Source organism: Sminthopsis crassicaudata, chromosome 2 (genome assembly GCF_048593235.1).
Source record: "Sminthopsis crassicaudata isolate SCR6 chromosome 2, ASM4859323v1, whole genome shotgun sequence".
NCBI classification, from domain to species: domain Eukaryota; kingdom Metazoa; phylum Chordata; class Mammalia; order Dasyuromorphia; family Dasyuridae; genus Sminthopsis; species Sminthopsis crassicaudata.
In genome coordinates, this window is record NC_133618.1 from 348,117,693 (window position 1) to 348,143,234 (window position 25,542).

A 25,542-nucleotide genomic window follows, 5' to 3' on the forward strand; every position below is an offset into this window, starting at 1 on the left:
TGGTTATTCACAAAATAATTTTTTGTATTGCACAGCTATAATTTGCAGTTGCTATCTACAGCAACTACAACAAACAATAAAGAGAGCTTGGCTCAAGTGTATCAGAAATGTTTTATTTAATTTGGGATCTAGTCCACCACTTTCAAGGGGGTTTGTGATTTCTACTTTTATTGGAAGAAAGAGGATTCTTGTGGATAAGCCCTTGCTTCTACCTGAAGGTAAGTGAGCCTGGCTCAGAGAGAGATATTAGGCTAAAATGATCTATCCTACACACTTCAAATATTAGAGTTTAGGGGTATAATATTTTAGGTTAGGATCAATATCACTTTTCATAATCACTCTCAAAGAGCAGCTTAGTTCCCTTCTACCACATACTAATGATGGAGAGGGAGAACCATCTCATTGTAAGGTTCGGGCTAGCTCTCTGGAGGATCTTGGGACCAGCCTTAATTTTAGTGGAGCACTGCAGAAGGCAGGAGAACCACCAGGAGGATAGTCAAAGATGCAATGTCTCTATTTCCAGTCTTCTTAGCCCTTAAATACCTCAGTATGATTACATCATTACAGCACACTAAGTAGTGTAAACAAGAGAACCATAACATCACACTGAATTAACACCCTCTTGTAAAGTATCCTTGTTTCAAGTATACTTTTCCAGAGTTCTGGCCCTCTACAATCTTTATCAAAGTAATAATTTAAACAACAAACAAAGAAATATTGGGGAAGTTATACATATTAAAATACATAAGAATACGTAAGACCTCAGTTCAAACAAAGAGAAAATAGCCACATTGAATGAAATTTCATCTGTTCTTGTGTAGTCTTTAAAATTATAAGCTCTGAAATTCAAGGAAAGTGTTGGGGCTGGTTTCCCACATATCTGTCCTGGAAGCTCCCATTAGCCATCTTAAAATGTATTCCATTCTCCCTCATGTAGGTATATAGTGTCCTGAATGAATTTGCTCAGTCAATCAGAAGTCTAATCCCCTTACATCAGGGTAGGGAATCTTTTTTTCTGTTAGGGGCCATTTGGGAGCCAAACAAGATGATCAATTTATAGAACTCAAGCAGGTAGGAATTTGTATATAGCTAGAGTTAAAACTCATCACCATCTGCAGTTGATTATGCAAATGATTTAACAGGGCTTTTACAGCCAGCTACCTTGCACAAATCATGATTATACTTCATGGCCCTGCCCAGACTAAATTCAAATACATATTTACATTAGTAAGTTAAAAAACAATAACTTCTATTCCATGTAAACCAAAGAATGATTATGAAATGGGTCTTCCTTAATGGCACTTGGTACAGCTATGCAAATTTACTTCAATGCAACCCTTGTTCTAAAGCCTGGTGACATGGGACTTTCTGAAAGTATTAATGGAGATCTCAGATTTCATCCATAGGATCATTTTAGAACTGCATTTAGATCTAGAAAATACTTATAAGATTATCTTAGTCTAACTCCCTCACTTTTTACAGATAAGGATATTGAGGCTTGAAGTTGAAAGGACTGGCTGTAAGTCACACAATAAGCAAGTCAAAGCTAGAATTTGAATCCAGAGGCTTTGACTCTAAGTAGAACATTTTTCCCTTAAAAAAAAAAAAAAAAGTTTATTTGAAAAACAATTTTTCAAATTTTAGTGTAGTTTTAAAGATTTTTATTTTTGTCTTAAGTAACTTTAAGCACCTATTATGTTTATGTTTAGTCATTTTCCAGTAGCATCTGACTCTTTGTGACTCTATTTAGGGTTTTCTTGGCAAAGGTACTGGAATAGTTTGCCATTTTCTTCTCTAACTTCATAGATGAGTAAACTGGGGCAAACAGGAGTAAGTAACCTGTTAGTAAGTGTCTGAGGCCAGATTTGAACTCAGGATTTTCTGATTCCAGACAGAGTATTCAATTCACTATGCTATCTAGTTGCCTTATTAAGTATTTACCATGTACAAGTTACTATGCTTGGTCTGGGGATAGAAAGGTGAGACAATTCTTGTGATAGCATAAATCTAATCAAGAGATGCCCAAGGATAAATAAATATAACATATAAAGCTCATTTCACAAATGAGGAAGAATTCAACCAAAGTGGTTGCTAAGTCTTCGGAATAACAACACCACTAATAATCAGATTTATATAGCACTTCAAGATTTGGAAAGTGTACATTCCTTATTTTACTGTAGTGGACTTTTTATGCTGCCCACTTTTCTGCCACTGAGAGCTATGCTGAAATATTTTCTTCTGTGAGCTACTACTGGAACATACCCCACAATCCATTCCTGTGCCACTTGGGTTGCCCACTTTGCCAGAACCTACTAATGCCTTCTGTGTGTAGTTGGTTGTTTGTATCTCTCCTTTGTGACCTTCTTGAGAGTATTGGCTGTTTCCTTAAAAGATGTTTGCTGATTTGTCTATGTAGAGCTTACGTACAATAATCCTATCTCTTGAGGCCTATACACTGCCACAGGCACTGTTTTTGTCCCATCCATCCTCATCCCTTGATAAGTCCAGAAAGAATACAAACTTTGGCACTGCTGGAGTCTGAACACAGTCCCCAGTATGTGTGCTCTAGTCACCATGTACCTAACAAGCAGTCACAATTTTTTCCAAGGCTGAGCTAGGGCTTTTTGTCATATTGTTGTGTAGCAATAATTCTTTTGTTGTTATTACATTACTATTGTAATTTTTGCTCTGTTCATTTCTTATTTGAGTAAGTTTATTTTCTTCTCTGTATTTTGATCATGTGAGCTAAATGTCAATTTTATTTTACTAGTTTAAAGAACCAATTTTGGAGGGTTTTGTTTTCTTTATTAATTTAGTCTTTTGCTTATTGTCATATTCAGTTCTCTAATTCTTTTTTTATACTTATTTTGAGTTTATTGATTTTCTGATTTTTTGACCTTTTATATTATTAAGTAATCATCATTTTTCCTATTTTTATCTGACTTTAGAGACATGTTTTTTTCTCTTAAGAATTATTCTGTATCACAGAAATTTTGGTTTTCTCATTCTCTTTCATAGTTATATTTTTCCATATACATTATTCAAGATGCCAGTATGTCTCCATTTAGATCTATATATTTTGCTTGCATTTGTGGTAATTATTTTTGTTAAGTTAACATTTGTAAATTATATATTTAGCATTTCTCCTTTTTCAAAATTTGTTTCCATTTGGAAGTCCATCCCCCACGCACACACTTCTAAAATATACACACACACATATACATATTCTTTAAAGTTCCCATTCAGAACATATTTCTAAAAATTATTACATTATTATCTATGTCTTTTTTGCAATTCACTTAAATTTTCCTTTGTTAATTGGGATGTTATGCCATTTCATGTATATACTAAATAACTTTATTTGGTTCATTGTCTTCTGTTTGCTTCAAGCATAAATTATGTTGTATTAATGAGGCAATCTATGTCTCATGTTGTGAAGTCTGTTCCTATCATCTTCTTTGACTATGTTAATATCTATTCCTAAGGCCATGCTATTCTCTCTTGTTCTATGTCCCTTTGTCAAGATAAGTGCTGGAAGTCCTTAGGAATTCATACCTCCTCTTTTCTAAAATGATATATTGTTTATAGAGCTACAATAAAAGTGATCTCCTAATATTCAAAAATCTTTTACTTTTCTCCTATAAAACCCATTATATAATGTTGCTATCTCATAATGTAGATATATACCTCCTCTCCTATAAGAATGTTTTTTTTGTGTCTCCTTTTCCTTTATACTTCTTGAGTTACCATCTTATTCTTCCTAGATCATAGACCCTAGTTCTTCCTTTCCATTACTACTATCCTATCCTTTGTATTTTTGTATTATCCCATTATGTTGAAAAGTTAAAGGAATTAATGTCCCTTTATGGTTTGTATGTGGATTTAGTAGAAGTAGAATTTCTTTGTCCATTTTGTGAAACTTGCCACTCCTTTACTACTTCCCCCAAAAGATATGGATTCACTTCAGGAGAGAGGAATTCAGGAGGGAAATTTGCTTCATAGAATATGATTTCAAGTATTCTATGCACTTCGAATTCTCTTAATTCTTTCTGCTTCCCTTATTTTTTTTAACTCTTGGACTCTTTTAGTCATTTGATGCTCCTCATATACTTTCTTTTAATCTATAGAACAAGCTTTCTCACTTATTTGTATTTTTTTAAAAAGCTTTTTATTTTCAAAACATGTACACAGATAATTTTTTCAATATTGATCCCACTTGTTTTTAAAAGCAATCTATTAACAAGGGAAATTTTATTTTATTATTTAATATTTCCTTGATAATTATAATGGTGATTTGTGGCTTCTCTCAGTCAGTGCTTTATTGTTTCTGTTTCAGAATTCTGGATTGTTTTGTATCATTTTCTGCATTATATCATTCAGAGTTTGTTTTTTTTATTTTTTTTAATTTTTGCTGCTGAGGTAATTGGGGTTAAGTGATTTGCCCAGGGTCACACAGCTAGGAGGTGTTAAGTGTCTGAGGCCAGATTTGAACTCAGGTACTCCTGTTCACTGTGCCACCAAGCTGCCCCCATATATATATTTTTTAAATAGATTTTTACTGATATCTTGTGATTTTATATTTTCTAAATTTCTCTGTGTATTTGACCCCATGGTCTCTTTAGAGAGACATACTTTATAACCAAAAAGAAAAAAACCCTTAAGAAAAAAGTAACAGAAAATTAGCAAAACTTATACCTTGAAAAAATCTGATAATTATATGCAATGCTTCTCACTTCTGGATACCCCCTTTTTTGCAAAGGAATGGAGGGAATTATCTATATCTTTCTGATCAAGCTGTTTTTTTGTTTTTGTTTTTGTTTTTTTGTAGTTTTGCAGCATTCATTTCAATTGACTTGTGCTAGTTGTTCTTTCCATTGAAAATATAGTCTTTGTGTTTATTAGATTTCATGAAAATATTTTTTATGCCTGAACATTATATGTCAACAAATAACAAATGAAAACTGCTCAGATCTGTGTGGCTCAGGAGGGTCATCATTTAATAAAAAGCTTGGAGAGCATCCCTCCTGTGGAGCAAGCAATCGAAAGGAGGAGGCATCTTTTTAGGATGCAAATACCCCTCCCATAATTGACGGACCATCATCCTCATTGGCTGAGGGTTTTAGATTCTAAACACAGGAACTACCCAAGAAATTGAATTTGACCAATAAGTACATAATTGTTCATATTTGATCAAAATAGGGAGAAAATGATGTTATGGGAGTATAGCAGGAAGGGCACTTAAGTATGCCTTTGAATCAATGCTCAAAGACCTTCAGGCCTACTCAAACTACTTACTCGATTTCTAACCTCATCTCATTCAGATTTGTTAGAATCAGAGGGCAAAGTAAGGAAAGAATCCACAAATTATTTCCTAAAAAGAGAAGCAAAAGGAAGAGACCTAGGAATGTACTAGCTAAAATCCTGAAATCCCCATTAAAGAAAAAATGTTACAAATCATCTAGAAACAAGCAGTCAAGTGTCAAGGATCAACCACTGCAAGTCAATTGAAATAAATATGCTAGCACTGTTGCTGATTTGCATCAGTAGAAGGTATTTCAATGCTGGGAAATTCCTTATAATTGTGAAATCATAAGCTCAGATCTTTCTCACTATTTCTAATTGTTATTGTAATTGGCAGAGGCAAGATAGAGATTAGAGAGTTATAATATTTTACTTAAAAGGGAGAGACTTTCTGGGACCAAATGAATCCAGCCACGAATGTCAGATACAAAGATTCTTTTATAGGGTAACAGGAGAGATGACATAATGGGAGAAGCACTTGGGATGGGGATGACATAATGAAGGGAGGTACTGGAGATGGGGCAAGGCTCCTGATATTCTAATGATGTCTAAGATATAAGACCTTTATCCTATCAAACATTCTAATGAATAAGAGGGTAGGGTAGTAGCCTGAGGCAGAGTAACTGAGTTAGAACAGTTAGGGAAACTGGATCAGGACATTAAAAGGGAACTGTGGCACCACAGTTATCTTTATTTTCTTTCTTGCTAAAAAACATATTCTTTAAAGTTATTTTGGATAATATATAGAGAATTGACTCTATAAGAAATCAAGCCATTCTCCAATTGATAGATGGTCAGAGGATATGAACAGACAATTCTCAGATGAAGAAATTGAAACTATTTCTAGTCATATGAAAAGATGCTCCAAGTCACTATTAATTAGAGAAATGCAAATTAAGACAACTCTGAGATACCACTACACATTTGTCAGATTGGCTAGAATGACAGGGAAAGATAATGCAGAATGTTGGAGGGGATGTGGGAAAACTGGGACACTGATACATTGATGGTGGAATTGTGAATACATCCAGTCATTCTGGGGAATGATTTGGAACTATACTCAAAAAGTTATCAAACTGTGCATACCCTTTGATCCAGCAGTATTACTACTGGGCTTATATCCCAAAGAAATACTAAAGAAGGGAAAGGGACCTGTATGTGCCAAAATGTTTGTGGCAGCCCTTTTTGTAGTGGCTAGAAACTGGAAACTGAGTGGATGCCCATCAATTGGAGAATAACTGAATAAATTGTGGTATATGAATGTTATGGAATATTATTGTTCTGTAAGAAATGACCAGCAGGATGATTTCAGAAAGGCCTGGAGAGACTTACATAAACTGATGCTGAGTGAAATAAGCAGGACCAGGAGATCATTATATACTTCAATAACAATATTATATGATGATCAATTCTTATGGACTTGGCCATCTTCAACAATGAGATGAACCAAATCAGTTCCAATAGAGCAGTAATGAACTGAACCAGTTACACCCAGCGAAAGAACTCTGGGAGATGACTATGAACTATTACATAGAATTCCCAATACCCCTATTTTTGTCTGCCTGCATTTTTGATTTCCTTCACAGGCTAGTGGTACACTATTTCAAAAGCCAATTCTTTTTGTACAGGAAAATAACTGTTTGGACATGTGTACATATATTGCATGTATTGGTCAACCTGCCATCTGGGGGAGGAGAATAGAGGGAAGGAGGGGAAAAATTGGAACAAAAGGCTTGACAATTTTCAGTGCTATAAAATTACCCCTGCATATATCTTGTAAAAAAAAAAAAAAAAGGTATAATAATAATAAAAAAAAGTTATTTTGGATATTATAAATTGGGATGCATTAAAATATTATAAAAATGCTTAAAGCAAAATGTCATTCATATTCGATTATTTAGAATTTTTTTTTTTTTTGAGAGGCAATAGAGTGATTTGCCCAAGATGTCATAGCTAATACTAATGAACTCAGGCCCTTCTGACTTCAGGACTCTATAGTAACTGCACCATCTGGCTGACCCGATTACTTAGAATTTAAATAAGCAAAATACATGTTTTTCTTTTTCAGTACTCATCAATGATACTGTTGACAATCTTCCTGCTTTTCTACATCGTGGCATCTTATATGCAGAAATGAGTCGGTGGGGATTGGCAGTTGCTGATTTTGAAAGTGTACTTGATCTAGACAGGTCTTTCCCCCTTTTTTGTAAAATTAAGTGAAAATGGAATAAATATGACTGTTTTGTTTTATATTTATCAAAGATAATTAAACACTAGGAAAAGAAAAGAGGCAGTTATAAAATTACTAGATTGTGGTAATGTCTGTAAAAATAAGATATCCTTAATGTTCACATTTTAAATTTAATATATTTTGAAGGTTGCATTGGTTGTAAATGCTATTAAGAAAGATTTTCAGGTTATAATCTTTTTGAGTTTGACTACAGTTAAAAATAATTACCATGTCTTATCACAAAATACCCCTTGGTGTTAGTGTCAAAGAAAAAAATACTAGTTTGGATGAACCCCAATAGTTTGAATTATGTGAAGAAACTACTTTGTCATTGTGTTTTAAAGTATCTCTTCTGTTACAGTGAAAAAAAGATTCAGAAAAGAAAATGGGGGAAAGAGGAGGAGGAAGTCTCTATAAAAATTAAGGGATTAGAAGTTATAAAGTTGAGTTAAAATGAAATAGGGAATCAGATTGCAGAAATGCCTAATTTAGTAAAATAAATAATTTCAATTCTTATAAAATATTCATTAGAAAGAAGGATTGTAGAATATGCTTGTGCTATTAGTAATGGTATCAGAAGAGTGATTGTGAAGGATAATTAAGATAAATGTTAATTCTGATGAGTAGAATTTCATGGTTCATTGTCAAGTGTCATCACAATTTTTGTTAAGAGTGATTCTATAGAGGACAAAAGAAAAAAAAGCTACAATAATAATTTTGGGATTCTAGAGTTTTTATTAACAGAGCTAAAGAGTTCCTTTATTTTTAAAATACAAATTTTGAACTAGGTAATATGTAATACCTGAAATCTTGAGCCTGAAATGAAAGTAATAACTCATATTGATAAGAGTGAAAAAGCAAGTTAAAGTCTATTTTAAAAGTTATTTTTAATGCACAGTCTCCAATCCCATAAGTTCTTCTATTGCCATATGAAAGGAAAGACATTATGTTTGCATAGCAAGACTAAATTGAGTAGTGATGGATAATAATTGAAGCAGTCTTTTTTTTTTTTTAACTCTTAGTGTATGTTATATATCCATGTTCTTATATGGTATTTAATTTTTACTATTTTATATGGTACTTAATTTACTATTAGTTACAGTTAAAAGAAAATACATATTGATTTCCAAGAAAGCTTTGGAAGTTCATTGTAGGAATAAGATATCTCTACAGAAGCAAAGATTTCCTAATAATAAGACTGATTGGGAATCAATAACAGCAAAAGTCCAGAGCTGACTGTGAGAATTTAGAATACCCCCAATTCTTTGTCACTATTTTGATACATTTCTTTCCTCCTCCTCCACCACCAATTTTTAAATATTTTAATTTAAAATTTTTAGTTCAAAATTCTATTCCTCCTTTTTTCTCTCCCTCACTCAGACAATTAAAAAAAATATGCAATTATACAAAACATTTCCATATTAGTCATTTTGTACAAGACTCAAATAAAAAAAAAAAGAAAGTAAGAAATAGCATGATTGGGGACAGCTAGGTGGCGAAGTGGATAGAGCACTAGCTTTAAATTCAGGAGGACCCGAGTTCAAATCTGGTCTCAGACACTTAACACTTCCTAGCTGTGTGACCCTGGGCAAGTCACTTAACCCCAGCCTCAGGGGGGAAAAAAAATTATAAAAAGAAATAGCATGATTTAGTCTGTATTCAAACAATATCAGTTCGTTCTCTGGATAGTATGCTTCATCATTAATTCACTCTATCTATCTATATCTATATACATATATATTTGAAAAATGAGACACCATTATCAGGAATATTTGTTGCAAAAATTTCCTCCCACTTTTCTGTTTTCTTTATTTTAGTTGCATTGGTTTTGTTTGTGTGTATCTTTTTATTTTTATATAATCAAAATGATCTATTTCACATTTTATAATTTTCCCTATATCTTTTATGGTCCTAAATTTTTCCTTTATGTAGAAACCTTGACACATTAATTGTTTTTTCTGTTTCTGATTTCCCGTTGGTTTTCTCATAGGACAATAATTAAGGGAGGGAGGATTTTGAGCTCCTTCTAGAGTACATGAACTGATCTTGTGACTGTTTCTTAACCTTCACATTAAGAAAGCAATTATTAGAATAGAGTCTTAGTGATATAAGAAATGACTCTTTCATTCCTTTGCCTGAAATAGAATTTTGTCATGTTAATGTACTTTTCAAAACTTTAAAACATTTAAAACAATATTTTGTTATTAAATATGAAAAAAAATTGATTGCATATAGGATTATGTAGACAAGTTGGTATAACAGATACCATTAATAACCAAATTGATAAATTTTTGTATTCCTTTTTTTTTAGAAGCATAATTTTTGCTTATATAAATATTGGCATCATATACCTGTTGCATATGGACAAGTACTTTGAAGCGATTCAGAAGTTTACAGAGGCTATTCAAGTTGATCCTTTGTGTATTCAAAGCTATCTTTGTCGGGCAGAAACTTATCATAAGGTATTAGTTTTGGTACTTAAAACAGTTAAAATTTTGTTGAACCACTATGAATTTATTTTTAATATATCAAACTTTCCCCCCTGATATTATTAAAAAAAAACATCATATATTGATCACATTCCCTTTAACTAATCATTACAAATGTTAAAAACTTTTTAGACTATAATTTCTCTTTATGCAGTTATATCTTAATCTCTTCCTAAATCACTTGCTCCTCAAATCTCACCTTTTTGAAATGTTACTTCTTACTCCACTGACTGATTATTCTTTCCCATGTCATCTGTGATTTTATTGCTAAATCCAGTGACTTTTTTCTCTTTCTAATCTTTCTAGCTCTTTCTATAACACATGACATTACTAACTATTCCTTCTTAATACTATCTTCTTTGTCTAATGTGACATTGTTTTCTCTAGGCTTTCCTAGCAATCAGATAATTTCTCCTTGGTCTCTCTCACAAGTTCATGAAGAGAAAACAGCATAAGGAAAGGCCCATACCTTTGTAAAAGATTACAGGGAGTGTTAAGGGACTATAGAGCAGTCCAGTTTGGCTAAACTATAGTGTATATGAGAGGGAATAATAAATAATAAGGATAGAAAGGTAAGATGTTGCTACTATGATGGATAGTATGAGTAGAATATAGGGGAGGTATTGCCAATGCTTTATCCATTCACACCTGAATCATTCTCCATTTTTCTACTGGAAAAAAAAACACCCCCAAACAGCTGGCTACTTCTAGGAATAACTGAGGGTTTGGGGAGATAGTTTTGTAGTACTTTAGCTCATAAGTGTGACTGCTCCACTAGGATTATATCAGTTGACATCAATTAATGAGTCAGATTTTTTAAATTTTTGGTTTTCATTTTTAATTTAGCAAAGAAAACAAGCATTTCTATAATATAGTAAAATAAAAAAATATGATTGAACATCAAACTGCAAAAACTGCAAATCTAGTATGTACAACTTATTTAAATATATGATAGTTATCATGTATTTTTTCCTAATCTCCCTCTTCCCTCACCATTAAACACAAATATGTATATATGTGTAAAATCATTCTGTAGATACTTCTTTTATCAGTTCTTTCTGTGGATGTAAATAACTTCTTTCTTCATAGTTCTTTTATAGCTAATTTGGGTATTTCTAATAGTCAAAATGACTTAGTCACTCATTAAAACAATATTGCTGTTACTGTATATATCATTCTCTTGGTTCTACTTATTTTGCTCTTTATTATTTAATTCAAACCCATGTTTTTCTAAAATCAATCTGCTCATCATTTCTTATAGCCCCATTATTGAGGTATGAGAATTGAGGGTTGAGAGAGATCCCCTAACAGCAATGGGATCCCCCTTGGCCCATGGAAGGCTTTGTGAAAGAATTTTAAAACGTCAATGAATACAGGCACAGATTTGTTTCTTTACGCTAAGAAAATAACTTTCTTAGCAGGCAAATTCCTGTTAGGAATTAGCAAAAGTGGATTAACAGGACTTCGGTTTTATTTGGTTTGTCCTGATCTAGAGCTGGGGAGCAGTTTGGTGGAGATTTCCAATTGAATGAATTACTTATCATTTTACCCTCATGAGTGGATGTGGCCCTTCCCACAAGTCTGGAGAGTTTGAGAACCTGAATCATCCTTCTCCCAAAGGTTCCTCTCCCACCCTTCCCCCAGGGATTAAAGGGGACACAATTACATCACCATAGTATTCTAGTACAATCATATACCACAATTGTTCAGTCATTTGCTAATTGACAGATATTCCTGTAATTTCCAGTTCTTTTTCGCCATAAAGAAAGCTGTTCTAAATAGAATATAGAGACTCTTTCCTTTTTTTCTCAATTCATCTGCCAGATCTCTCTCCTATATTGTCACATTGCAGAAATGGAAATTTACTAAGTTAGTATTATGTAAATAGTTTGTACACACGTTTTCCCCATTCACTCACAAATATATTGAAAGGAAATTTTAAGTTTAGAGCATTGCTCAGGGAGAAGGAGTAACTTGGTTTCTGAAAATCTTTTTTTCCCCTTTATAAGGTATTTATGAAGATCCCCTGAATAGGGAGCAACTTTATGCTGAATTTCTAGTGTAATACCAGAGAAATTGAGGCAATATAGAGATTAGAGAGTTTTTAATATTTTATTTATTGGAGAGCTTAATTGATTTCCTGGATCAGACTCTCATCTGAGCAGTGAATATGAGACTCCAAGATTTTAAAAATAGAACTCTAGTGAAAAGAGAAACAACAAAGGCAGAAGGCAAAGAGCAGGAATTTTCAAGGATGGACCATGAATTCAGTTCTGACAGGTTGGGGGTAAGAATTATAAATTCTTACTAATTGGGAGGTAAGGAAGTATCTGGCTAACAGGATGACAGAATGTCTGAAAAAGTAGAAGTAAAGATGTCAGTTAGGAATCTGAAATAGTCCTTTGGAATGTTTAGAGAAGCTAGTACAGCCCTAATGGACAAAGAAAAAAGGGGGGGTTGCATACTAACTCAGGGAAATTGAGATACTATAATTCAGGGAAACTAATGTAGGGAAACTGAGGTAGAACAATTTAAGTGTTGTGCCACAGTTCCCTTTTTAATGTCCTGACCTAGTTTCCCTAATTGTCCTACCTCAGTTACTCTGCCTCAGCCTATAACTCTTCTCTCTTAATCATTAGAATGTTAGATAGGATAAAGGTCTTATATCTTAGACATCATTAGAATATTTGGTGCCTCTCCCCATCCCAATTAATTAGAATATCAGGTGCCTCTCTCCATCTCCAGTACCTCCCCTCCATTAAGTCATCGCCATCCCAGGTGCCTCCCCCATTATGTCTTGTTACCATATAAAAGAATATTTGTATCTGAAAATTCTGGATTCTTGGAGATGTTAGTCTCATTCAGCCTTGGGACCAAACCATGAATCCATTTGGTCCCAGTAAATCTCTCTCTTTCAAATAAAACATTAAAAACTCTCTAATCTCTATCTTGCCTCAGTTTCTCCATCATTACTCAAGGAGACTGTGGCATAACACTAGTAGTTAATTTGTTTTTGCTAACTAATGTAAATGCTATGGTTTTTGTTTTGTTTTGTTTTTCTGGGAACACTGCTAGGATATGAGAAGTCTAAAATTTTCTAATTTTTGGAGATTCTTAAGGTCAAGAAGGAGGAAGATTGTTTATAATCTTCCTTTTCAAAGGGAATTTGAACTTCATATTAAACTGTTTCCACTACTGGATTGAATTCAAATTAGAATTAATCAGACAACCAGAGATTTTATCCAAGTCCATTAGTACAAATGAATGTCATCAATTAATCCCAAACCACTTCTTTTGCCTGGCCATTTCATTTCAACCAACGGCTTTCATTCCTTTAAAATGAACTAGTTCAAATTAAGGACTAGTTCTTAATAAATTTTTTTTTTTTTTTTGGCTGGGGCAATTGGGGTTAATAAGAAATTTGCCCAAGATCACACAGCTAGGAAGCTGAGACCAAATTTGAACTCAGGTTCTCCTGACTTCAGGGCTGGTGGTCTATCCACTGTACCACCTAGCTGCCCCTTAGTCAACGTTCTTAATTGACGGATAATAGTAACCATTTTCAGGATTCCCCACCTTTATTTACAGAAAACAATGAGCTATTACGAATTTTATTAACCAAAGGAATGTTTTATATTATTTGGCCATAGAGTGGCACTCCAATCACACACTCAATCTATTACCTCCTTCATCTACCTGATCTTTTTCCTATTTCAGACCACAGCTAGCCTAGGCTCTTTATGATCTAGAATCTGCTATAAAAATTTCTCAAAATCATCTCTCTTATTTACTAACTGTAATCCATAGATTTAAATAGTTTATTGTTTTCTTAATGGCTTCATGCTTTATTTAAATAATCATCCAGTATTTAAAGAGAAAAAAAATCAAAGAGCTTACTGCAGAATTCTTTGTAGCTTGGATTGACTCCTCTCTCTCTCTCTCTCCCCCCCACCCCCCATCCTCCTCCTACATCTCCTTCCTGTAAGTAGAAGAGAAAAGGATTTGACAAGTTTTAGAATTCATCAAGGTTTCCTCAGCAATGGCTTGGGAGGGAAAGTGGAAGATCATGAGGGAAGGAAGGAAGGGAAAGAGAAAGGAAGTGCCCTTTAATTGCAGTAGTACTCAAAAGGAAGTCTCCTTAAGGATAAAAGAAACAGAAACCTAAGGATTCCGGGAAATGTATGTCTATCTGCATTTACCAGCTTCCCCTAAACCTCACCAATCCCTGTTACTTACTGCCTGGAGGTCTTAGAAAAGCCCCATTAGGCCAGATAGTGCAAGGCCTTAAATGCCAGGCACAGACATTGAAGGTTTTTGAAAAGAGGAGGATTTCAATCATATTTATGAGTAAAAAAGATTATTCTAGCAATGGCATAAAGACTGAATTACAAAATATCAGGAATGGAAGTGGAAAGATTTATTATTATTATTATTTTTAATAATACTTTGGGTTTATGGTAATAAAGGATGGAGGGAACAGACAAAATATGTTAGATTTTTCAGGGGTAGAATTAATAAAAATTGTCAGCTGTATATGAGAAGCTAAAAACAACTGACAAACAACTGAATAACAACAACAACAAAAAAGAGTTATGTAACACAGTGGTTATATAAAATGCTGATCTGAAGTTAGGAAGTATCATTTATTTCTTAAGTTCAAATCTAGCTTTAGCCATTTACTTACTAGTTGTATGATCCTGAGCAAGTTTCTTTTTTTTTTTTAATTAATAATTTTTATTATATATATATTTTTTATAATATTATCCCTTGTATTCATTTTTCCAAATTATCCCCCCCTCCCTCAATTCCCTCCCCCCGATGACAGGCAATCCCATACATTTTACATGTGTTACAATATAGTCTAGATACAATACATGTGTGTGTGAATATCATTTTCTTGTTGCACAATAAACTTTAGATTCCGAAGGTACATGTAACCTGGGCAGACAGATATTAGTGCTAACAATTTACATTCACTTCCCAGTGTTTCTTCTCTGGGTGTAGCTACCTCTGTCCATCATTGATCAACTGGAAGTGAGTTGGATCTTCTTTATGTTGAAGATTTCCACTTCCATCAGAATACATCCTCATACAGTATTGTTGTTGAAGTGTACAGTGATCTTCTGGTTCTGCTCATTTCACTCAGCATCAGTTGATGTAAGTCTCTCCAGGCCTCTCTGTATTCCTCCTGCTGGTCATTTCTTACAGAGCAATAATATTCCATAACCTTCATATACCATAATTTACCCAACCATTCTCCAACTGATGGACATCCATTCATCTTCCAGTTTCTAGCTACAACAAAAAGAGCTGCCACAAACATTTTGGCACATATATGTCTCTTTCCGCTCTTTAGTATTTCTTTGGGATATAATCCCAGTAATAGTGCTGCTGGGTCAAAGGGTATGCACAGTTTGATAACTTTTTGGGCATAATTCCAGATTGGTGAGCAAGTTTCTTAACCCTGTTTCTCAATTTCTTCATCTACAAAATGCGCTAGAGAAGGAAATGGCAAACTCTTCCTGTGTCTTTGCCAAGAAAAACTCCAAAATATGGTCATAAAAACTTAGATACTACTGAACAACAGTATGAAAGGTGAAGAATAGAGAATTCTCTTTTTTGTAACAAAAGAGACTAAATATAGGGGAAAAAAATAAAGAGCAGGAAGTTTGGGAGGGAAAGAGCTTAATTATGTACATGTTGACTTTGGGGAGTTCCTGGAATTATGTTCCATTAGAAAATAGAGAAGTCATAGGAATGACAAAAGTAATTGAAATGGTAAGAGACAAAGAAAGAAGACCAAGGAAAAATCAAATATTTGATTTGTCAGAGAATTGAGATTATGTCTTTTAAGATACCTAGTGATACCTAGTGATCACCTAGGAGCTTTCTTTTTGAGGATATTTTTCCTGAGCTTCAGATACATAATTCTGAATAATACTTTATTCTTCAATTTCCCTCATAATTTACCTCTATATCCAATCAGATTTCAAGTCTTTTGATTTTCATTTCCAAAACATCAGATGATATTTCTTAGGATCACATTTCTTTGATCCTACTCATACAGCTTTTATCATCTCTTCACTGGATTATTACCATAGCCCCCTAGCAATTTCCTTCTAGTTTCTCTTCTTTCCCTAAACCCCAACACAACAATCTATCTAAAACATAAGTCTGACCATGTGATCTTCTACCAAAAAAAAATTAAGGAGTTTCCTATTAGCTCTTTAATAATTTGCAAATTTCTCAATATGCCATCTAAAGCCCTTCACAGGCTATTTTCTTCAGACTTATTTCATCATCTCTCTCCTCTCTCTTTGATTCAAACTGGCCTTTTTATTGTTCCCAGAATTCAGCATTCCATTTCACACCTCCACCTATTTATAGCAGTTGCCTATACCTGGAAGGCATCCTCCCATAGAATTTTTAGCTTCTTTTCAAAGTACTATTTGGGTGCTGTCTCATAAAGGAATCCTTTCCTTATCTCCTTGGCTATTCATTCTGTGAGCCTCCTCAATTTATATGATGCTTATTTAAATATTGTACCTTTTATCCAGTAGAATATAAGCTGCTTGAGGGCAGGGCCTGTTTTTTGTGTGGGTTTTTTTTTTGTTGTTGTTGTTGTTGTTTTTATTCCCTAGTACCTAGCACAGTGCCTTGAATGTAGTAAGAGCCTAATCAATCCTTATTGAATTTTACTCAGATGATAAGTAGGTTTTCAGTTTCTGAAGAGGAGAGGTTAGTGTGCTTCCAGCAGACTCTTTTATAGGATTTTATAGTGTGAGCCTGTATAAGCATATGGAAGAAATTAGAGGTAACAGGAAAACAGGATTAGTGCGAAAAAGAGAAGAATCTGAATCTTCATGAGAGACACAAAGACTTGGAAGAGAAGAAGCCAAATAGATGAGGCCAGAAAGGACTTGCTTGCTTCCCAGATAAGCTTTGATAAAGTCAGAGCTCCTCACCAAAAGGTAACTTTGGCAAGGGAAGAATAATTATTTGTTCACTGCCTAGTGAACTTCTAGGTGCCCTTAGAAGTCATCCCCTTCTAGCATTCTGGATGGAAAAGAAATGAGCTGTTGTTGTGATAGTCACTGACAAATAGGAGCCAATAATGGCATTGGCTTGAGAATCAGGAGACATAGGTTCTACTTCTGGCTTCAGTTTCTTTTTTGATTGACCAAATTACTTAAACTCTCTGGGCTTCATTTTCCTAATAAAAAAAAAAAATTAAGGGATTAGCTGGCCTAGATGGGAGCCTCCTTTGCTTCTAACATTCTGTAACAATCTCTCCCTGGAGCTCAAATTCTGCATTTCCCCTTCTTAATGGACATTTCCACAAGGATACCCCAAAAGTACCTGAAACAACATGTCCAACCGAAACTAAGTCTATCATTTTTACTTTCAAACTTTCCTTTTTCCCCAGCTGCCCTATTTCTATTAATGACATCTCTGTCATCAATCCAGGTTCAAAACCTCACATATTCCATCTATAATATTTCTCACATCCACCCAGCCTCTCTGCTCACATTGTCATCACTCATTCCTCATTATCTTTTACCTAGACTATGGCATTGGTTTATTTATTAAGCTCTTTTCAAACAGTTGCCAAAGTAATCTTCTTAATTCATATCTCACACTTTTACTTCTTTATTAAAAACCATCAGTGTCTCCACATTGTTTACAGAATAAAAATAAAATCTCTTATCCTAGCCTTTAAAATCCTTTGTTGTCTGATTCCAACTTATCCTTTCAGCCAGATCTTTTCTTGATATTTCCAACTTCATCCATTCAAGCAAGTTCTATCTCTCCACTTCTCCCTTACCTCCAAACCCCATGTATGGGGTTTACAACATACTTCTACCTGTGAAAATCTTTCTCTTCCTCTTTAAGGTTCAGCTCAGTTATTACTTACTGAAGAATTCCTTGATTCAACTCTGCTAAAATTGATTTCCCCTTTCTCAAATTTTTATAGTATTTTTGTCCTTGAAGGTAGACATTGTCCTTTTCATTTTTGTATCGACAGTCCCTAGCACAGTGCTTAATATTTGTTGAATTAAATAGCTTAGCAAACAATTATGTGGTGGTGGTTCTCCTTTTTCTCATGTAAGAATGTTTAAATTTACAATTTTGTTCATTCTCCTTTATCCAGCGTGAACTTTGAGTTTATAGAAAGAAAACAAATCAGAAAGTCAGCAAAAAAAAAAAAAAAAGTGAAATATTAAAGCTTTTATAATTAAAGGTGGTGGGGGAGGAAACGGAGCCAAGATGGCAGAGAGGACATACACTTCATTCTAAGCTCTCTTCAACTCTCAATAATTACCTAATTCAGCCTCAGAAATAGTGCTTGACTGGTAAAATCCACAAATATTGGGAATATAACAAATTACCAGCTGAATATAACTATATAATATATATAATATAATAAGATCTCCAGAAAAGGTCTGTGTTGATTAGGCAGGAGGAGGCCAGCATAGGCAGGGAGACAGAACACAGAGGGGTACCACAATGTGGTACACATTGTGGTACAATGTGGGCTACCACATTGAGCAGACCAGAGGGGGTAGGGGGAGCAATTTCCACAAGTGGAGAATTTGCAGGGAGAACTCTACCATGTGTTGGCTGCTCTGTTTTGGTTGCAAGGCAATAGATCAGAAGAGAAGTTACACAAAAGCTAAAGGTAGTGTGTACTCCAAAATGCCAAAATTTAACAGGACTTGGCCACACTCACCCAACACCCAAAGTGAGTCAGCACAGATCCACAGCTCTGCTCAGGGCAGTTACACTTCCACATAGCAGGGGGCCTCTGCTGGGGCAATGACACTTCCTCTGCTCATCCACTGGTCTGCTATTCTGCACAGTGGAATTCTGCCCAGGGCAGTAAAACTTCCACAGCATCCAGCTGCTCTTTACAGCCAGTTGGCAGGACAGCTACCGTCCATCTATCTATCCCTGTTCGGTAGAAGAAGTTGAGAACCTCCTTGCTCTGAAGGTAGACCCTAAAGGCTTTTTAAAAAAATGAGTAAAAAAGCCAAGCGAATTCTAACTATAGATAGCTTCTATATAGAAAGAGAGCATATTTCCAACCCTGAGGAGACTAATAACAATCTCCAGACAAAACCCCAAAGGGGAATATAACCTGGTTCCTATCACACAAAGCTTTCCTAGAAGAAATTAGCAAAGATCTTAAAAGAGAGCTAGAAGAAAAATGGGTAAAGGAAAGAGAAGCTCTGCAAGAGAGTATGGAAAAGGCAAATAACTCATTAAAAGAAAGATTTGATAAAGTGGAAAAAGAAAACAACTTCCTGAAATATAAAATGGAAAAGGTAAAGGAAACAGGAATTTTTAGGGAAACAGAATTAGTGAATTGGAAAAGATAAAGAACTCCCAAGAAAGTAGGATTTGTGAATTGGAAAAGATAAACAACTCCCAGGAAAGTAGGATTTGTGAATGGGAAAAAGAAAATAACTCATTAATGAAATGGAAAAAATTCCATAGAGCAAAACAATTCATTTAAAAACTCAATTGGATATATACAAAAAGAAGTAAAACATGTTGAAGAAAATAACTCAATAAAAATCAGAATTGAGCAAACAGAAATGAACAATTCGTTGAGATATCAAGCATCAGTCAAGCAAAAACAAAAAAATGAAAAATAGAAAAAATGTTAAATATCTACTTGGAAAAACAACAGACTTGGAAAATAGATCTAGGAGAAATAATGTTATGGGCCAGAACTCTGAACTTGAAACAAGGATGCTTACAAGGTACTAAGTGGAATTGATGAGACAATGGTTATCTAGTTTAGCATGGTTCAGTATGATTGATTTAATCTTACAACAAATAATGGTTTCCTAGTGATATAATGATTGTTTATACTCAGTGTAGAGCATATAAACTGGGACTCAGAAAGCCCTCAGAGGCACAGGCAGAGAAGACAAAGGACTAGGGGTGGGAGCTCAAGCTCTCAAAACCAAGGAGAGAGACACAGAGCCAGAGAAGACAAGGAGACAGAAGGCTGGAGGCTGGAGCACAAGCCCTTGGACTCATCTCACACCATCCTGGTGGCAGGCTCTTCTCCTGCATTTCTCCACTGAGACCAAGGTAGGTCTGATAGGCTCTCCAGAAAGCTGCCCAGCCCCAGAAAGGAGATAATAAAGAATCTGGACCATAAGAAAGTTAACTGGGCTCCAGGAAAGGAGACAACACTTTGAAAGAGATAATAAAGGATTTGGACTTTAACCCTTGGCTAGCTACTATAATCACAAGATTATTGAACTAAAATGAAAGCTGCTCCCAAGACCCCCAGAGATCCCAAGAAAAGTGAACCAAAGTGAACATTGCAAGATAATATGAGGATTATTGGACTTCCTGAAAATTATGATGAAAAAAAAAAAGCCTAAACACTATTTTACAGGAAATCATCAAAGAGAAGTGCCCAGGTATAATAGAATTAAAAGGTACAATAGGCATTTAAAGAATTCATTGAACACCTTCTGAAAGAGACCCCAAAATAAAAACTCCTAGGAATATTGTGGCTAAATTTCAGACTATGGAAAAAATATTACAAGCATCCATAAAAAAAGAATTCAAATACTGAGGAGCCACAATAAGGATTACTCAGGATCTAGCAGCTTCCACATTAAAGGATCTGAGGGCCTGGAATATGATATTCCGAAAGGCAAAGGAACTTGGAATGCAGCCAAAAATAAACTGTCCAGCTAAAGTGAGGGTTTTTCTTCTAGGGAAGAAGATGGATATTCAATGAAATAGGTGAATTCCACTTATTTCTGATGGAAAATAAACAGCTAAACAAAAAATGTGACCTCCAAATATAGGACTCAAGAGAAGCATAAAAGATAAAAAGAACTCTTGAGAATTGTATTTCTGTTATGGCCATACATAGTGTGTGTATAATTTGATTTTACTGTTATAATATTAAAAAAAAAAAAGGGAAGTAGAAATTGAAAGGGGATTCTATCAGAAAAAGGGAAAAGGGGAGATAAGAATGAAACTACATTTCATGAAGAGGCAAAGGAAACCTATCATATCTGAGGGAATTAAGGGAGGAAAAGGAACATTACTCTCATCAGATTTAGTTCAAAGAAAAAATATTAGACATATTTGGTTTACAGAGAAACTTTTCTCACCTGATTAAAAAGTGAGAGAGGAAAAGGGAAAAGGAAAAGAGTAGGCTAAATAGAAGAGAACACACAAAAACAAGGGAAAGTATAAGAAAGAGGAAGGGACTTAAAGGGGATGGGAGGGATTGTAAAGAGGGAGAGCTCATGAGGCAAGTGGTGCCCCTAAGTCTAATACTAGGGATGGGGGGATAAGGAGAGAAAGGAAAAGAAATGTATAATCTGAGGATAAGATGGCAGAAAATACGGAATTAGTAGTTTTAACTGTAAATTTGAATGGGATGAATTCTCCCATAAAGCGGAGGTAGATAGCAGACTGGATCAAAAGTCAAAATCCTACAATATGTTGTTTGCAAGAAACACACTTAAAGCAAGGTGATACATACTGAGTAAAGGTAAAAGGCTGGAGTATAATCTATTATGCTTCAGGTGAAGTAAAAAAAGCATGGAGCAGCCATCCTTATCTCAGATCAAGCAAAAGCAAAAGTTGATCTAATTTAAAAAGATAAGGAAGGAAACTATATCTTGCTAACGGGTAGCATAGACAATGAAGCCATATCAATACTAAACATATATGTACCAAGTGGTATAGCATCTAACTTCCTAAAGGAGAAGTTAAGAGAGTTGCAAGAAGAAATAGACAGCAAAACTATAATAGTGGGAGATCTCAACCTTACACTCTCAGAATTAAATAAATCAAACCATAAAACAAATAAGAAGTTAAAGAGGTAAATAAAATATTAGAAAAATTAGGTATGATCTTTGGAGAAAACTGAATGGAGATAGAAAGTATACTTCTCAGCAGTTCATGGAACCTATACAAAAATTGATCATAAGGACAAAAGGACCTCAAAATTAAATGCAGAAAGGCAGAAATAATATATGCATTCTTTTCAGATCATAATGCAATAAAAATTACATTCAACAAAAAGCTAGGAGTAAATAGATCAAAAAAGTAATTGGAAATTAAATAATTTCATCCTAAAGAATGAATGGATGAAACAGCAAATCATAGACACAATAATTTCACCCAAGAGAGTGACAACAATGAGACAATATACCAAAATTTGTGGGATGCAGCCAAAGCAGTAATAAGGGGAAATTTTATATTTTTAGAGGCTTACTTGAAGAAAATATAGAAAGAAAAGAATAATGAATTGGGCTTACAACTTAAATAGCTAGAAAAAGAGCAAATTAAAACCCCCCAATCAAATACTAAACTTGAAATTCTAAAATTAAAAGGAGAAATTAATAAAATTGAAAGTAAAAAACTATTGAATTAATAAACATAAGAACAGGTTCTATGAAAAAACAACAAAATAGATAAACCTTTGGTAAATTTATTTAGACGAAAGAGGAAAATCAAATTGTTAGTCTTAAAAATGAAAAGGGAGAACTTTCCACCAATGAAGAGGAAATTAGAGTAATAATTAGAGTTACTTTGCCCAACTTTATGCCAATAAATTTGATAACCTAAGTGAAATGGATGATTCCCTTCAAAAATATAGGCTGCCCAGATTAACAGAGGAGGAAGTAAATTGCTTAAATAGTGCCATTTCAGAAAAAAGAAATAGAATAAGCTATTAATCATTTCCCTAAGAAAAATTCCCCAAGATCAGATTACATGTGAATTCTACCAAACATTTAAGGAGCAATTAAATCAAATATTATATAAACTATTTGAAAAAATAGGGAATGAAGGACTCCTACCAAATTCTTTTTATGACACAGACATGGTACTGATACCTAAACCAGGTAGGTTGAAAACAGAGAAAGGAAATTATAGACCAGTTTCCCTAATGAATATTGATGCAAAAATCTTATATAAAATATTAGCAAAAAGATTATAGAGAATCATCCACAGAATAATACATTATGACCAAGTAGGATTTATAGGGAATGAAGGGCTGGTTCAATATTAGGAAAACTATTAACATAATTGATTATATCAATAACCAATAGGTTATATAGGTTTTGTTAATACAAAATACCATATGTTAATACAAAAACCATATGAACATCTCACTAAATGCAGAAAAAGCATTTGATCCAACATCCATTCCTATTAAAAACACTTGAGAGTATAGGAATAAATGGACTTTTCCTTAAAATAATCAGTAGTATCTATTTAAAACCATCAGTAAGCATCATATGTAATGGGGATAATCTGGAACCATTCCCAATAAGATTAGGAGTGAAACTAGGTCACCCACTATCACCATTACTATTTAATATTGTATTAGAAATGCTAGCTTCAGGAATAAGAGTTGAGAAACAGATTAAAGGAATTAGAGTAGGTAATGAGGAAACCAAATTATCCCTCTTTGTAGAGAACCCCAGAGAATCAACTAAAAAGATAATAGAAATAATCCACAACTTTAGCAAAGTTGCAGGATACAAAATAAACCCACATAAATCATCAGCATTTTAATATAATCACTAAGAAAATCCAACAGCAAGAGATACAAAGAGAAATTACATTTAAAGTAATTACTGATAGTTTAAAATATTTGGGAATCTATCTGCCAATGGAAAGTCAGGAACTATATAAGCAAAACTACAAAACACTTTACACAAAAATAAAATCTGATCTAACCAATTGGAAAAATATTAAGTACTCTTGGATAGACTGAGTGAATATAATAAAGATGACAATGTTACCTAATCTATTTATTTAGTACTATACTAATCAGACTCCCCAAAAAACTATTTTAATGACCTAAGAAAATATAACATTCATCTGAAAGAACAAAAGGTCAAGAATTTCAAGGGAACTAATAAAAAATCAAATGGAGCTATACCAGCTGTACTAGCTGTACCAGATCTAATACTAATAAAGCAGCGGTCACCAAAACCAATTGATATTGGCTAAGAAATAGACTAGTTGATTAGATTAGGTTCACAGGACAAAATAGTCAATAACTATAGCAATCTAGTGTTTGACAAACCCAAAAACCCCAGCTTTTGGGATAAGAATTCACTGTTTGACAAAAACTGCTGGGAAAATTGGAAATTAATACGCAGAAACTAGGCATTGACCCACACTTAACACCATACACAAGATCAAAATGGGTTCATGATCTAGGTATAAAGAATGAGATTATAAATAAATTAGAACATAGGATTGTTTTCTTCTTAGACCTGTAGAGGAGGAAGGAATTTGTGATCAAAGAACTAGAGATCATTATTGATCGCAAAATAGAAAACTTTGATTATACCAAATTTAAAAGCTTTTGTACGAAAAAAAAAAAAAAAAAAAACTAATGCAGACAAGATTACAGTCAAAGATTCTGATAAAGGCCTCATTTCCAAAATATATAGAGAATTGACTCTATGAGAAATCAAGCCATTCTCCAATTGATATCAAAGGATATTAACAGAGAAATGCAAATTAAGACAACTCTGAGATACTACTACATACCTGTCAGATTGGCTAGCTAGATGACAGGAAAAGATAATACTGAATGTTGGAGGGGATGTGGGAAAATTGGGACACTGATGTATTGTTGGTGGAATTGTGAACAAATCCAAACATTCTGGAGGGCAATTTGGAACTATGCTCAAAAAGTTACCAAACTGTAAATACCCTTTGATCCAGCAGTGTTACCACTGGGCGTATATCCCAAAGAGAGATTAAAGAAGGGAAAGGGAGTTGTATGTGCAAAAATGTTTGTGGCAGCCCTTTTTGCTAGAAACTGGAATTTGAATGGATGCCCATCAATTGGAGAATGTCTGAATAAATTGTGGTATATGAATGTTATGGAATATTATTATTCTGTAAGAAATAACCAGAAGGATGATTTCAGAAAGGCTCAGACAGAATGACATGAACTGATACTGAGTGAAATGAGCAGGATCAAGAGGTCATTACATAGTTAAACAACAATATTATATGATAATCAATTCTGATGGATATAGCTCTCTTCAACAATGAGATGAACCAAATCAGTTCCATTTGTTCAATAATGAAGAGAACCATCTACACCCAGTGAACTATGGGAAATGAGTATGAGCCACAACATAGCATTTCCACTCCCTCTGCTTTTGTCCTGTTGCATTTTTTATTTCCTTCTCAGGTTATTTTTACCTTATGTCTAAGTCCAATTTTTCTTGTGCAGCAAAATAATTGTATGGATATGTATACATATATTTAACATATACTTTAATATAGTTAACATGTATGAGTCTACCTGTCATCTAGGGGAGGCGGATGGGAGGAAGGAGGGGAAAAGTTGGAACAGAATATTTTGCAAGGGTCTATATTGAAATATTACCCATGCATATATCTTGTAAATAAAAAGCTATAATAATAAAAAATAAAATATTGAGGAAGCTGAAAAAAAATATATAATTGAAACAATAAGTTCAATTCCCCTTTTGT

The 25,542-nt window shown here is 34.0% G+C and overlaps 1 protein-coding gene across 1 annotated transcript in view; it reads left to right on the plus strand.

Moving 5' to 3' along the window:
• The window catches only part of TTC6 (tetratricopeptide repeat domain 6), a 334,483-nt gene that overhangs the window by 171,149 nt on the left and 137,792 nt on the right, over nucleotides 1-25,542 (plus strand). The window contains exons 17-18 of the mRNA XM_074290707.1: nucleotides 7,370-7,490; nucleotides 9,843-9,993. Coding sequence (XP_074146808.1) covers nucleotides 7,370-7,490; nucleotides 9,843-9,993 — 272 coding nt within the window. The remainder of the gene's footprint in view (nucleotides 1-7,369; nucleotides 7,491-9,842; nucleotides 9,994-25,542) is intronic.